Source organism: Octodon degus, unplaced genomic scaffold (assembly GCF_000260255.1).
Source record: "Octodon degus isolate 3935 unplaced genomic scaffold, OctDeg1.0 scaffold00005, whole genome shotgun sequence".
Taxonomy (NCBI): Eukaryota; Metazoa; Chordata; class Mammalia; order Rodentia; family Octodontidae; genus Octodon; species Octodon degus.
This window is the reverse complement of record NW_004524581.1, coordinates 22,029,909-22,044,344: the sequence shown is the minus strand read 5'-3', so window position 1 is coordinate 22,044,344 and position 14,436 is coordinate 22,029,909. Positions and strand designations below refer to the sequence as shown.

The 14,436-nt window shown below is 42.0% G+C and overlaps 1 protein-coding gene across 2 annotated transcripts in view; it reads left to right on the top strand.

Annotated features, from left to right (window-relative positions):
• Window positions 1-14,436, top strand: part of Cdc5l (cell division cycle 5 like) — a 49,231-nt gene that overhangs the window by 16,246 nt on the left and 18,549 nt on the right. For both annotated transcript variants that reach the window (XM_023719441.1, XM_004624101.1), the window contains exons 7-13: window positions 1,284-1,428; window positions 4,306-4,494; window positions 6,021-6,169; window positions 7,560-7,722; window positions 9,583-9,747; window positions 11,942-12,022; window positions 13,012-13,254. In XM_023719441.1, coding sequence (XP_023575209.1) covers window positions 1,284-1,428; window positions 4,306-4,494; window positions 6,021-6,169; window positions 7,560-7,722; window positions 9,583-9,747; window positions 11,942-12,022; window positions 13,012-13,254 — 1,135 coding nt within the window. The remainder of the gene's footprint in view (window positions 1-1,283; window positions 1,429-4,305; window positions 4,495-6,020; window positions 6,170-7,559; window positions 7,723-9,582; window positions 9,748-11,941; window positions 12,023-13,011; window positions 13,255-14,436) is intronic.

Sequence of the window (14,436 nt, the reverse complement as noted above, 5' to 3'; positions counted from 1 at the left end):
GGGGGCGGGCTGGCTGGCATGTGGTGCTGGGGGATTGAACCGTGGTCCCTTGTGCTTTGCTAAGCTTGTTCTAAGTAGGTGCTTTAGACCACTGAGCCATCTCACCAGCCCAGTAATACATTTTTTAATTTAAACATTCATTGTGTTTTTCAATCACACCTGGTTATTTGGAAGGAATAGACTCCATGAGGAGAAGGAAGACTGGCAGAAGGGGAAAAATTTTTTTTAGAGCTTTGAGAGACTGCCTTTAGGTTTCTCTAACAACCTTTGGGTGTCATTTGTTAATTCGAAATGCCTTTGAGGAATTTTGTGCGTTTTGAAAGTCCTAACAATTTAGTAAGTGTGTTAAGGAGAAATTGCAAAGATCACAAGGTGTTTCTTTTCTGGCATACTCATTTTCAGCCTTTTCCTGTGTGCATACACATTTCTGTATGAACACATAATTCTCGTGCAGATAGAAGCTGTTTTTTTTTTTTTAAATATTATATGCATATGCCATGTTTTGGCACAATCTTTGTAGTTTCATGATTTAATTTTTATACCTACATTGGTGTATCCTGTTTTCTTATAAGGCTATTGCTATTCTAAGCTTACATCCTTAAATATAGGGTGTAAGTAAGGGTACAACAAGCAGCATGATAATGTGCTGTTTTTGTCTTTTTAAAGTTATTTTCTGGGGCCAGGGAGTGTCTTAGTTACTCTTCTCTCGTTGCTGGGACAAATACCGGACACCCAAAATGAAGGAAGGAAAGGTTTATTTAGCTCACAGTTACTGGAAGTTTCAGTCCTATTCAGCTGGCTCTAAGGCGGAGGGGCACATGGCAGAGAGCAGCACTTCATGGCGGCCGAACAGCAGCAGCAACAAGAAGGAGCAATGGCTACAGAAAGTCTGTCTTTCTGTCTCTTATATTACATTCAGGCTCTCTGCCCCAAGCCAGGGGAGGTACTCACACCCATAATCCCAGCAGTACTAAGACCCATAATCCCAGCCTTGGATTACACATAATCCCAGTGGATCATGAGTTAATCACAAACTGTAGCAGTCCTCACTCCATGAGTGCATGAGGGTTTGGGGGGACAACTAGACACAAACCATAACAGGGAGATAGCTCAGTAGAATAACAAGCACAAGGGCTTGAGTTCAATCTCCGGTTTCACAAAAAAAAAAAAAAAAAAAGAGTTATTTTCTTAGACATGGGATTGCTCAGGTGTTTTTTTTTAATATGACTGTTAGTGTTGTTGTCTATGTGTAATGTTAAAAATCTCTTGCTTTTCTGTGACAGTGAAAAAGAAGGGAGAGATAGAAAAAAAGACAAACAACATTTGAAGCGGAAAAAGGAATCTGATTTACCATCAGCTATTCTCCAAACTAGTGGTGTTTCTGAATTTACTAAAAAGAGAAGCAAACTGGTGCTTCCTGCTCCTCAGGTAATCTGATAAAAGCAGTTACTTCCATTGTTTGAATTTATATGCCTACCTCATTTATGTAGCAGATGTGTGAAGGCCCTGTATCAGGGTAGTGCTGTGTGACCTTAGGAAGTTCGCACATGAAAATGGCTTACAGTAACCACTTCTGCACACTCCCCACTTCTGCACACTCCCGTAGTGGTGTGGTTAAGTCAGTGTCGGCACTTAGCAGTTTGTCAGGGTTCAGGGTGGGTGTGGTTGGCTATATGGATTTTTGTGGCTTTCTTTCAGAGAATGCCTTATTGTATAATGCTTTATTTTATTTTTTAAAATTTTTTATGTATTTTTGTATTTGGTATAGAGTCTTACTAGGCAGCTCAGACTCATAGTAATTCTCTTGCTTTCAGCCTTGCCGGCGCTGGGATTATAGGCATGTGCCACCATGCCTGGTTTCTGTGGCTGGCTCAGTGTGCCTAGGGGTGGAGCTAGGGCAGCATGTTGTACTGGGGATCGAACCCCGGTCCCTGTGCTTGCCTAAGCAGGTGCTTAGGCCACTGAGCTATCTTACTAGCCTTTTTTTGTTTTTTAATTTAAAGAAAAAAATTGAAATCAAGATAATAGGATAACAATGATTAATATATTAGATATTGTTATTTTTAAATTAGTTACTCAGTATAAGACAGACATTTAGTTGTCTAAACAATATTAGTACAAACTTTTCTTTGCAGTGAACTAAGGAGAAGTTAATAGTATACTTATTTTAACCTTTTTCTTTTTGAGAAAACAGCTGTAAAGGGGAGTTGTAGAGAAGAGAAATGCAAACAACTCTTTTCTTTCTTTCTTTTTTTTTTTTCTGCCAGGAATTGTACTCAAGATCTTGCACTTGCCAGGCAGGTGCTTGTGCTGCTGAGCTATCTCCCTGGCCCAAATATCCCTTCTTGAGCTTAGTACAGTCCAGTGACTGAGTTAAAGTTGATTAGAACTGGGGGGACTTTGAGTCCTTCTAATTTTGAGGAGTGCAGCACGGCAGGTGGGGATGGGTGTAGTATGGTGAGGAAAGGGCTGAGGAGCATGGAGAGCTGCCTTCCACAGGTGGGTGCACTGGCTGCACCCACCCAGGAGGCCAGTGAGCAGAAGCGAATGGGGTGGGCCGTAATTCTAGTAAGGATATTTCCTGGTTGAATTATTTTCTTGATTGAATTTCGTTTGGTTTTTCTTCTTCTTTGTGATCCTGGGGTTTGAACCCAGGACCTTGCCACAAGCTGCATCGCTAGTTCTTTTTTATCTTGATAAGGGGTCTCATTAAGTCACAAAACTGCACAGGCTGTGCTCAAACTACAATCCTCCCTGCTCAGCCTTCCAAAGTACGGGTGTCTTAGGTACTTTTCTCATTGCTGAGACAAAACCCCTGACATCCCCAGTTAGAGGAGGAAAGGTTTATTTAGCTCAGTTTGTAGGGCATTTCAGTCCCTGACTGGCACGCTCCAGGGCAGGGTGGCTTGGTGCAGGAGAAGCAGTGCATGGCTGGCGGAGGGTAGCAAAACAACAAGGACGACCATAGCTCTTTCTGTTCCTTGTATTTTCTCCAGGCTGCTTGGGACAAGTAGCACTCACACCCTTAATCCTAGGCCCTTGAGCCTAGCGTTGCCTCATGAATCAGTTCCAGTATACCTACTCTGAATCCAGCCACCTCTGAAAAAGCCTACCTGTGACTGCAGGGGCTTGTGGGACATCTAAACACAAGCCCTAACAGCCAGGTTTATATGCCTGGGTGTAATCCCCCCCTCCTTTTCTTAATGCTCCTTTAGGATATTTATTTTGGTAGAATTACTAAGATAACAGCTGATTTTCTTAGGGGTCTTGTGTCTCAGTGTACTCTAGAGTGATATTTTAATTGGTTTTCAGTCTTTTTCTTTCCTTTACTGATAGGTTTTTTTTTTTTTTTTTTTGGTGGAACTGGAGATTGAACTCAGGCCCGTGTGCTTGCCAGGCAAGCACTTATCCTACTGAGCCAACTCCCTGGCTCCTCTTGGTAGTTTTGTACAAACTACTATTTTATGTCTTTGGTATTTTAATACATTGATTTGAAATGATTTCAGTATGGAAAATAGCCATCTTAGCTTGAGTTTACATCATATATGAATTTTTCTCATATTATGTAGCAGAAGCTTTTTGAAATTTTATTGTAGAAATGTGCAAAGCTTTGGAAAATAAGGAGAGTCTCTCAGTGCATCTTACTGGTAGGTTTTTTGAGGCACCTGGTGCGGCAGAGAAACAGGCAAAAGGAAAAGGGAAAGGGGCTCTATCATCTTTGAGGACATGGAGAGAATATGGGGAAAATGAGGAATTCTTTTGATTGGAACAAAGGGAGGCTGAGGCTTTTATAGCCTTTTACCAGGGCTGGAGTTTGAAGATGTTTAAATACACCTGAGGGAGCTAACTCGGGGGTCTTTCCTGAGGTGGCGCGAAGGGAAAGGAAATTGCACCCTGGACTGAGTTGGAGAAGAAGGTGGGGAGGTGGTCTTGGGAGATGGGCTTTAGTTTTTAATTTTATTTATTTGTGTGTGTGTGTGGCCAGCTCAGCCCACCAGGGGGCGGGCTGGCTGGCATGTGGAGCTGGGGGATTGAACCGTGGTCCCTGGGCTTTGCTAAGCTTGTTCTAAGTAGGTGCTTTAGACCACTGAGCCATCTCACCAGCCCCGATGGGCTTTAGTTTTAAGGGCTTCAGCCATATTAGATAACCACCATGATGATTTAGCAATTTATACTAGGGCTAGAACCTGTCACTTACTAGCCCATCAAACAGTTTCAGAGACTCATCTTTTTGGAACACGGAAACTTGAAATCATGTTGGTTCTCAGTTAATGTAGTTCTTACTGTGAGCATTGTGTCATTTAGATTTCAGATGCCGAACTCCAGGAAGTGGTTAAAGTGGGCCAAGCCAGTGAAATCGCCCGGCAGACTGCCGAGGAGTCTGGCATCACAAACTCTGCTTCCAGTACTCTCCTGTCTGAGTACAATGTCACCAACAACAGCATTGCCCTTAGGACACCGCGGACACCAGCCTCCCAGGACAGGATCCTGCAGGTATGGCATCACACACAGCAGCAGAGTGAACTTTCACTTTACTATCCTTCTTGGTGTCATGAAGAAGAACAGTGGCTTGGTTATATTTTCCTTAGGGTCTGCAGTTTCAAACTGAATTCTGGATGCCCAGCATTTAGAGCATTTCTTTAGTAGAGAAGCCAGTTCAGCAGATTGAGTAAGTGGTTTCATTTCTAAGGGTATTAATGCATAGTGCTTTGAAGCCAGCTCTTCTATTGGGCAGTAGCATGTTGTACCTATTGATAAAGCAACAGTTTCACATTGCTCAGTGACCCTGGAAAGATAGTAGTGTGTATAGTCAGTGATCTTAGACTTCCTTGTGTTTCTGTCATTGACCTTGCGCAGAGAGGTGGGGGTGCATCTCCCCCCAGGTGGGTGTGAGCAGCTGTGTGCTCCTGCACTGCGTGCTGGGAGTGTGTTACCCTGTAGAACGCCTTGGAGGGTTTGACCTCTCCTCATGTTTCCTGCGCATAGTCAGAAAGAGAGGCTCTTTTGGCTTTGATACTTTATCCATGCTGTGGCCTATCTCTTCTTCTCTGGCAGGGAAGTAGTTGCCCCCACATCCATCTTTCAGTAGTGCCATTGGAAAATGTTTGCAACATGATTTTTTTTTTTTTAATGTATTTTGCACAGGGTCTCACTATGCACCTTGGACTTGTGGTGATCCTCCTGGTTTTCAGCCTCCCCATTGCTGAGATTACTGGCATGCGCCACCACACAGCATCTAGGTGGCCGGCTCAGTGTGCCTGGGGGCTGGGCCGGTGCAGCATGTGGTGCTGGGGATTGAACCCTGGTCCCTGAGCTTGCCTAAACAGGTGCTTAGTCTGCTGAGCTATCTTGCCAGCTTGCAATGTGATTATTGATACTTGAAAATTTTAAGCAAAATCATGAAGCATTTATTTATTTATTTGGTATTGGGAGTTGAATTCAGGACCTTAAGCTTGCCAGGCAAGTACTTTGCTGCTAAATTATATCCCCAGTGTCTGAAGCTGTTTTTAATTTGATAACAAATTGGATCCTTGAGTCATACAGTGATCATTAAATAGAAATTGTGTTGTTTTTAAGCCTGCCCATCACCTCATCCTGGGGATTGAATCTAGGGTCTCAGAAACGCTAGGCAAGCATTCTACCACTGAACTGCTGCACCCTTATTCCTCATAAAAATTTTATTTTGATACATATTCTATCAGAATGTTAGATTGAGAGAAAAAATGAATGTATTAAAATCTGCCATGGTCCAGTATTAAATTGTTTCTCTTGGTTTTCATGAGGAAATGTGAAGAATGCTCCCTACTTCAGAATTTGTATAGTAAGAGTTGGGAGAGAAGATTCTGATAACCTCTCTGAAATTATTATTAGTATTAATTTTTTTGTGGCACTGGGGATTGAACTCAGGACCCTGTGTGCTTGCCAGGCAAGCGCTTATTTTACTGAGCTATCACCCCGGGCCCTTTTTTTTTTTACCTCTGAAATTTTTAAACACAATTCTCTGCTTTCTTGCCAATCAGGAAGCCCAGAACCTCATGGCCTTGACCAACGTGGACACCCCATTAAAAGGAGGACTCAACACTCCGTTGCATGAGAGTGACTTCTCAGGTGTGACTCCACAGCGGCAAGTTGTTCAGACCCCAAACACGGTTCTGTCTACCCCGTTCAGGTATTGTAAAAATGAATATGCTTTATGTTTTACAAAAACTTGAATCCAACAACTTTGACTGCATGTTTGAAGATTCAGAAAAGATGAAAGAATGGTAAAGTGAACATTCATCTACCCATGACTGTTAATAGTGGATTGTGTTTGTGATGTCACATACCCACCTGTTAAGTCATCTTATTTTTTTTAAGACACTTCGAAGGACTTTGCGGATACCAGTTTTTGTGCCTGTCTGTTCCACATGCATATCATTAACTAGAGCTTAGTATATATTAGCATTTCTTTTGTTTTAAACTGTTGGTTCCTAAAGAATCTTTAAGATCAGATGTTATCAAAGCAAGTTATATTAAAATGGGAGTTCAGTTTTAAAGGCTGAGTATTGGGATTTGACTTTTAAGTATAAGTGCTCCTGTGGATCTAGTACAGCAAGGCTTTCCCCCAGCAGAATCCAGCAGCACTGGCAGCCACTCCCTATCTAGCTCTTCTTGGTAGTAGATATTGAATCCAGACCCTTGTCATGCTCAGTAGGTGCTCTGCCCCAAGTTGCATCCCTAACCCTTTTACATTTTAAGACAGGGTTTTGCAAAGTTGTGGGCAGGGACCATGGACCACATTTTACACGATAACGCCCTACTTGTTGGGAACAGCTTGGTGGCAGTACGAGCAGCCTGAAACACAGCTACTGTATAGGAATTCAGGACCCGTGTAGGAAAGCAGCAGCCACCACTGCAGCAAAACGTCTTTGACCAATTAAAATGTCAATTGCTGGAAATTCCGTTCTGCGGACTTTACTATTGGAGAGTCTCCTAGCCCTCAGCCCTATTCCTACTAGATGTGATTGTGCACTTCGATGATGGTGGCAGGAATGACTGGACGTGGTAGGCTGTCACTTGGCCAGGAGGGAGAGGAAGGATAGGAGGGACGCACTGAACTCATCTGGTGAGTGAGCGTGGTCACTTGCCTTCATGCCGACTAGCTATTAGTCATGCTCATGTATCAGGAAATAGCAGGAAAGGGCTGAATATGATTGGTGGACCTTGTTTAGGAAGGCAAGACCATGTCAAATGTAAGAACTATTAGAAGTCAATAAAATATTGTGTGTAAGTACTACGTTAACTAAGCCGAATCTTTATTTTTAAAAAACATATTATTTTGCCATACTGAGGGTTGAACTCAAACCATTTTTTTTCTTTGGTACCATGAATTGAATTAAGTGTGTTGTGCTTGCCAGGCAGGTGCTGCACACTGAGCTACATCCCCCAACCTCAATCCTTTATTTTTAATTAGAGAACTGACTTAAAAATAGGAAGGCAGAAGTTTTGGAATCTTTTGTTTCTTTATGTTCTGCATTCCCTGTGAAATAATTTATTAATCAGGAATTGTGTTATTGCAGGACTCCTTCTAATGGAGCAGAAGGGCTGACTCCCCGGAGTGGGACAACTCCCAAACCAGTGGTTAACTCTACCCCGGGTAGAACTCCACTTAGAGATAAATTAAACATCAATCCTGAGGATGGGATGGCAGATTACAATGATCCCTCTTATGTGAAGCAGATGGTAAATGTCCTTTTAATACTCTTTAGTTTTGTTTTTCTTGTGGCATTGGGGATTATATGCTAAGCAGGCATCTTATCACTGAGCTCTGTCCTCCACCCTAAAAGATTGCTATTAGTGTTTCAAGAGTACCAAATCACTTCTTCACCTCAGTACATGTCTGTGTATCTGTTGATGGCAGCAAAGGGATATGGTTTGTAAGGGCTGATGAGAGGGGGAACATTTTGGGGTTTTGAGCCATTTTTGTCACTTAGTATGTTTGTGTAATGTTGAAAATAATTCTTTTAATTTTTATTGTTTACTGATACTCAAAGGGAATATATTTTTTTATTACTGTAAAGTTTCACATGTCTCATAAATTAGACTTTTTTGTATGTATTTAGTACAGGGCCTACAGGGTCTCACTACATAGATCGGATTCATAGTGATCCTCCTGTTTTCAGCCTCCCAAGCTCTGGGATTACAGGTGTGTGCCACCATGCCCAGCCTCAATCTCGGTCTCAGAGTGCCCCAGGGGTGTGGTCTGCACGGCTTGTGGTGCTGGGAATTGAGCCCCAGACTCTGTGCTCTGCCTAAGCAGGTGCTTTATTTAGTCTGCTGAGCTATCAGGCCGGCCCTGATAAATTAGACTTTTGAGCCTGAGTTCTTCTGTTTGTTTCTTTTTTTTTTGGTGGAACCGGGGATTGAACTCAGGTCCTGGTACTTGCCAGGGAAGCGCTTATTCTACGGAGCCATCTCCCCACCCCTTCTGTTTGGTTCATATGTTTACAACAGCCTAGATCTTAAAGCTAAGTTAATTTGATGTTGTTGTTGACTTCATTACCTTTTTTGTATATTTTGAAGTGATATGGAAAAGTAACTTTAATTTTTGGTATTGGGGGTCAAACTCAGGACCTTGAGCTTGCTAGGCAGGTGCTTATGCTGCTGAGCTATCACCCCTGTGGAAAGACTAATACTTAAAAACTACAGTTTTTGCTTCTGTTTTGGTTACAGCTTTTATTATTTTACTGTGGTACATTATCTCATGCCATGGAAAATCCTTGTGAAATTTTAAGTGACTTTCAATGATCCTGGTGTATCTTCAGTTTATAACTTAATTCTAACATGTATAGATTTGGTTAATTTATATTCATTTTAATGCCTAAATTGATATCAACTAATGCTGATCCTGGATGACTGTATAAGGAAATTGGGAACCACTGGGTACATGTCCCTGGACATTTGAAAGGATCTGAAGTTGAGTGAAAATGTCCATCGTCTCTGACTTTTTTGTTATTGGGAGGCTGGGAAATAAGGCTGGGAAGGTGAACCAGGGGTGCACTGGAGGAAACTTTGGGTGGTTTCTTTGGGAACTTTGGACTCTTGCCTTTCATGTAACTTTTTTTTTTGGCGAAACTGGGGTTTGAACTCAGGCCCGCGCTTATTCCATTGTGCCATCTCCCTGGTCCCTGATTTAATAGTTCCCTAATTGTAAGTAGACATGCACATCAGTTCAGGCATTCTTCAGGTTTGGTTTTACTAGCTGAAGGACAAATTAACTTTTATTCTTTTCATTTGCTATTAAATTTCAATGTTAGATGTATTCCTTCTGTGAAAATCCAAATGGTATTTTTTTTGCCCTTATAGAGGTGCTTCCTAAGCTTGCTTGCACCAACCAATTCTGTCATTGATCATAAGTCATGTTTTGATTGATCTTTATGTAGAGAAATCAGGGAGGTAGAATATTTTTTAAAAAGAAAATGTAATTTTGCAGTTAAAATCATTATTTTAGAATTAATATTAGGTGAATGTTTTTTAGAAATATTTGTGAAATACTAGTTGGCTCCTCCTTTACATGAACTGAGAACCATTTCTTTCCTGCAGGAAAGAGAATCTCGTGAACATCTCCGTTTAGGGTTGATGGGCCTTCCTGCCCCCAAGAACGATTTTGAAATTGTTCTACCAGAAAATGCTGAGAAGGAGCTCGAAGAGCGTGAAGTGGATGACACGTACATTGAAGATGCTGCTGATGTGGATGCACGAAAGCAGGTGGGTGTGATTTGAGAAGAAAGTGGGTAGCTGAGGGCCAAGATTTGAAGAATGAGAAGTCGCCCATTAAATGTCCCAGTGTCTACTTAGAAGTATTTTCAACATTAAAATAATTATTCCAAATTAGATTACATCATTGTCTCGGTTACTTTTTTTTTTGTTGCTGAGACAACATGCCCAACGCTCAAAATTAGGAAGGAAAGATTTGCTTAGCTCACGGTTTGTGGAGGTTTTAGTTCATGCTTGGCTGACTCTAAGACAGGGCGGCGCATGGCAGAGGGCAGCAGATCATGGTGGCCGAAAACAGCAAAAGCAGCAAGAGCAGAATGGGAGGAGCAGCAAGAGCGTGCCTCTTTCCCTCCCTTACATTGTATGCAGGCTGCCTGCTCAAGGACAGATATAGCACTCGCACCCATAATCCAAGCATTGGATTATGAATGAATCATAAACTCTAGAAGCCTGCTCCATGACTACATGAGGCTTTGGGGGAGGAGCTAGACACAAACCAGAACAGTCATTAATAATACATATTGGTGTTATTGATAATGTGCTCAGTGTCTTGATAGTCATTCTTTTTTTAAAATTATTTGGTACAGGGTCTCACTATGCAGCTCAGACTCATAGTGATCTTCCTGTCTCAGCCTCCCTAGTGCTGGGATTACAGGCATGTGCCACTGCGCCCGGTTTTGTGGTACTGGGGATCCAAATCAGGTCCTTGCGCTTGCCAGGCGAGCAGACTGCTGAGATAGCTCCTCAGCTCAATAGTTATTCTTAAAATGTGTATGTGAATGGAAATTCACTCTGTTAGATTCATTTTGTTTTGGTAAAATATACATGGGTAGTTATTTAGGTATCAGTTTAGTCTTGTAAAGAAAAGATGTGAAAAATAGTTACACCTTGGGCTAGTTGAGTACATAGGTTTAAGTCAGGTGTAAAGAATAAAACACTAGATTTAGAATTTTGCAGACTATGAGAAAATATTAGTAACGCAGTACTGTACTAACCTGTCTTATAGTTACTTTCTCATTTGTATGTAACAGCCAAGAAATAGAGTGTTAACTCCAGTTTTAAAGTGAAGAGACAGGATTAGATGGATTAAGTTCACTTCCCCATAATTTTAGAAAGCTTTCATCTTGGGGGCTTGTGTGAGTGAATTCAGTGGAGGGCCTTGTCCAGGGAGCCATATACCTGGACATGCTTCATGGGAGCAAGCCCCTTTTTGCCTTTTGCAGTCTCAGCTATTTTGAATTACATTTGCCTTTTCAGAGATGGCATGGAGCTTTATTATGTGACCACATTGTTCACAACTTGACAATAGGAAACACTGGCTGGTTGTTAAAAGTCAGTAGCTTTCTGGTGGAAAGGCAGGACTATACTGCAGGAGTCTCCTGAGTTTCAGATTGCCATTTAGACAGAAAAGTAACTCTCTGGTGGATGGAACCAATTATTTGGAAGTGCTCAGATAGATGCTGGAAGTTATTATTATTATTGTGGTAATAGTGAATAGGCTGAGGGGTTTGTGTGACCTTAAACATTATCTTTCTCCAAACTTATAGATTTCTATAGCTTTATATTTTGAACATTCTTTTACTTTAAATGAAGTTTAGCTGGGCATGGTGGCACATGCCTACAATCCCAGCACTTGGAAGGCTGAAGCAGAAAGATCACTGTGAGTCTGAGGCCAGCCTGGGTTATATAGTAAACTCATGGCCATCCTGAACTACATAGCAAGACCCTGTCTCCAAAAAAGGAGGTACCGGGGACTGAACTCAGGACCTTGCATTTTCGGTGCTTATTCTGTTGAGCTATCTCCCCAGCGCTAGAAATGGTTTTTATTGGTAGAACACTTTTGTTGTTCTGTTTTTGCCTTTTTTTGCAGCACAGGGGATGAAACTAGGAATTTTGTACTTGCCAGGCAGGCACTTATGCCTCTGAGCTATATCCCTGGCACTGAGTTTTTGTCTTTTTGAAATAGGGTCTTGCTGTGCAGTTCAGGCTGGGCTTGAGCTCACTTTCTAGCCCAGGCTAGTCTTGAATTTACAATGATCCTCATGCCTCAGCCTCCTGAGTGCTGGAATTACAGGCATGTGCCACCATGCCTGGCTGGTAGAATGGTCTTTATTTTATAGACAGAAGTATTTTCAGTTTTTTTGAGAATTGTCAAATTAATAATGGATATAAAATCATTTTTTAGGCCATACGTGAGGCAGAACGTGTGAAGGAGATGAAACGAATGCACAAAGCTGTTCAGAAAGATCTGCCAAGACCATCTGAAGTGAGTATTGAAATTTCTGGTTTAGGAAACTTCCCTCCCCTCCCCTTCCCTCCCCTGCCCTCCCCTGCCCTTCCCTGCCCTCTCCCCTCTCCTCCTCTCCTCTCCCCTCTCCTCCTCTCCTCTCCCCTCCCCTCCCCTCCCTTCCTCTCCCCTCTGTACTAGGAATTGAATGTAGGGCCTGTGCATTGAGCTACTTTCCCAGTCCTTTTGAACACTTCTTTTTTTTTTTTTTTTTTTTCCGGAATGCCTTCAAGGCATGACTGGCTGTCTTGTGTTGTGGGGATCGAACCAAAGCAACCGGAGCCTGACTGCTTTGTTGAAGCAGCCACTTAAAGAACTGAGCTACGGGGCAGGCCCCCTTGAACACTTCTTTTGAGAGGTGTTCTCCCCAAGTAGCCAAGTTGCCCAGGCTGTGTTCGTACTTGTGGTCCTCTTGCCTCAGTGTCTCAGTGCATCACTCAGGCATGTGCCACACACCTGGCTTCAAATTTCTTTTTATATTATTAATGCTTCTTACATTGCTCTTAAAGACCATAAAATAAAATTTTATCTGCTCTATGGAATATAGGAAAGCAGTTCCCAATCCAGTCCTTAAAATGAACTGAAAATAAAAGATACTAGGAAACGAGGGAGACAGATCTTTTGCAAAAGGGAAGGGAAAGAGCAAGAGACAGAGGGAGGGAGAATGGTACAAAGAACTAAGGTATGTTGGGTGCAAACACCAACTCTGCATGATGGATGTAATTATTAGGTACTGATCCTTGTAACAATTTTAGAAGGAAGCTAAAATAACTTTTGAAAATGTGAAACTGCTTATTTTTGTTTTGGTACTGGAGATCGAACCTAGAATCTGTGCTTGCCAAGCAAGTACTTATACTGTAGAGCTATCTCCCCAGTCCTAAAACTGAGACTTAAAGTTTTAAGAAAAGCAATAACAGTAGTATGTTGCAGTGGTATATTTGTTAATTGTACTTGTTTTAAAATTTTAGGTAAATGAAACTATTCTAAGACCATTAAATGTAGAACCACCTCTAACAGATTTACAGAAAAGTGAAGAATTAATCAAAAAAGAAATGATTACAATGCTTCATTATGACCTTCTACATCACCCCTATGAACCTTCTGGAAATAAGAAAGGAAAAACCATAGGATTCGGTACCAATAACTCAGAGCACATCACCTATCTGGAACATAATCCTTATGAAAAGTTCAGCAAAGAAGAGCTGAAAAAGGTATGATTGAGGACAGGTACTTCTGTTGAGAGATTTAAGCGTCTGTTAGGTGCTGTGTGTGTCGTGGGCAAGCATGAATCTATGTTGGCACATTAGCACTCGGGCAGCACAAGCATGTGCTTAAGAGCTAAATGTTCATCCTAAGCGTGTACAAAGACAGGCTTTAAATTTCTTCATGTCCATGTTTATCAGATAGACTGGTGGCAAGGTGTTCCGGGTTCATGTGCATTGTTGGTTTGGGTGACAGTTGCAGCAATTACCATTTTCTGTTTTCAGCTCTGCTATCTCAGGATAAAATGGAATCCTTTAATACTTAAAGCTCACTTACTTAGACTATAAGGAAAATCAAGAATTTACAGAAACCCTTTGGCTTATGATGCATTATGTCCTGATAACCCGCTATAAGTTGAAAACAATACTTTGGAAATGCGTTTTTCTCTCCCTGACTTGCCACATCTCATGGCAGCACAGCACTCTGAAGGAGGTCGGCAAGGCCGGCAGGAGCTGGTGCCCAGCCTCTCACGAGAGTTCGTTGTGCTGCCTGTTGACAGCCTGTGCAAGGGTCAGAATTCCAAGTACTGGGTGCATAGCACCCTCGCACCGTGGTAACATTGAACAGTCAAAGTATCAGTTGGTGACTGTCAGCATTACACATATTAACACATTGAACTGCTCACCAGTTCAAAGAAAGAAAATACTTTTTACAGAATTTACTTTTCTCATGATTTTCATGTATGCTTTTTTGCACAATGAAGAAGAAACTTCTCATGCAGTCTGTAGTCTGTGTTCTGCGTCTTCCCCTGTGTACATCTCACGCATTCTGCTTGACGAGCAGGCAGCTGTGATTATGAGTAGAAACATCTGCAGTAGTACAAGAAAATATGGATAGCTTCTAGTCGGAAGCTATTATGGTTTGAGTGTGTCTTGTAAAACTCAGGTTGAAATTTAATTGCCCCATAACAGTACAAGAGGGGGCACCTGATCATTCAGAAGGTGGTTAGAGCTCGGGCTCTGTGCCCCAGGTGGATGTTATCCCTGGAACGGGTGACTTCTCTAGGGTGATGTCCTCTGCCATGCTATTTTCCAGATGATTGATTGTCTTGGACTTCCGCAGCGCCCAGGGCTGTGAAGAGTAAATTTCCAAGTCAGCCAGGCTCTGGTGTCTTTGTGCTGCATTTGGCT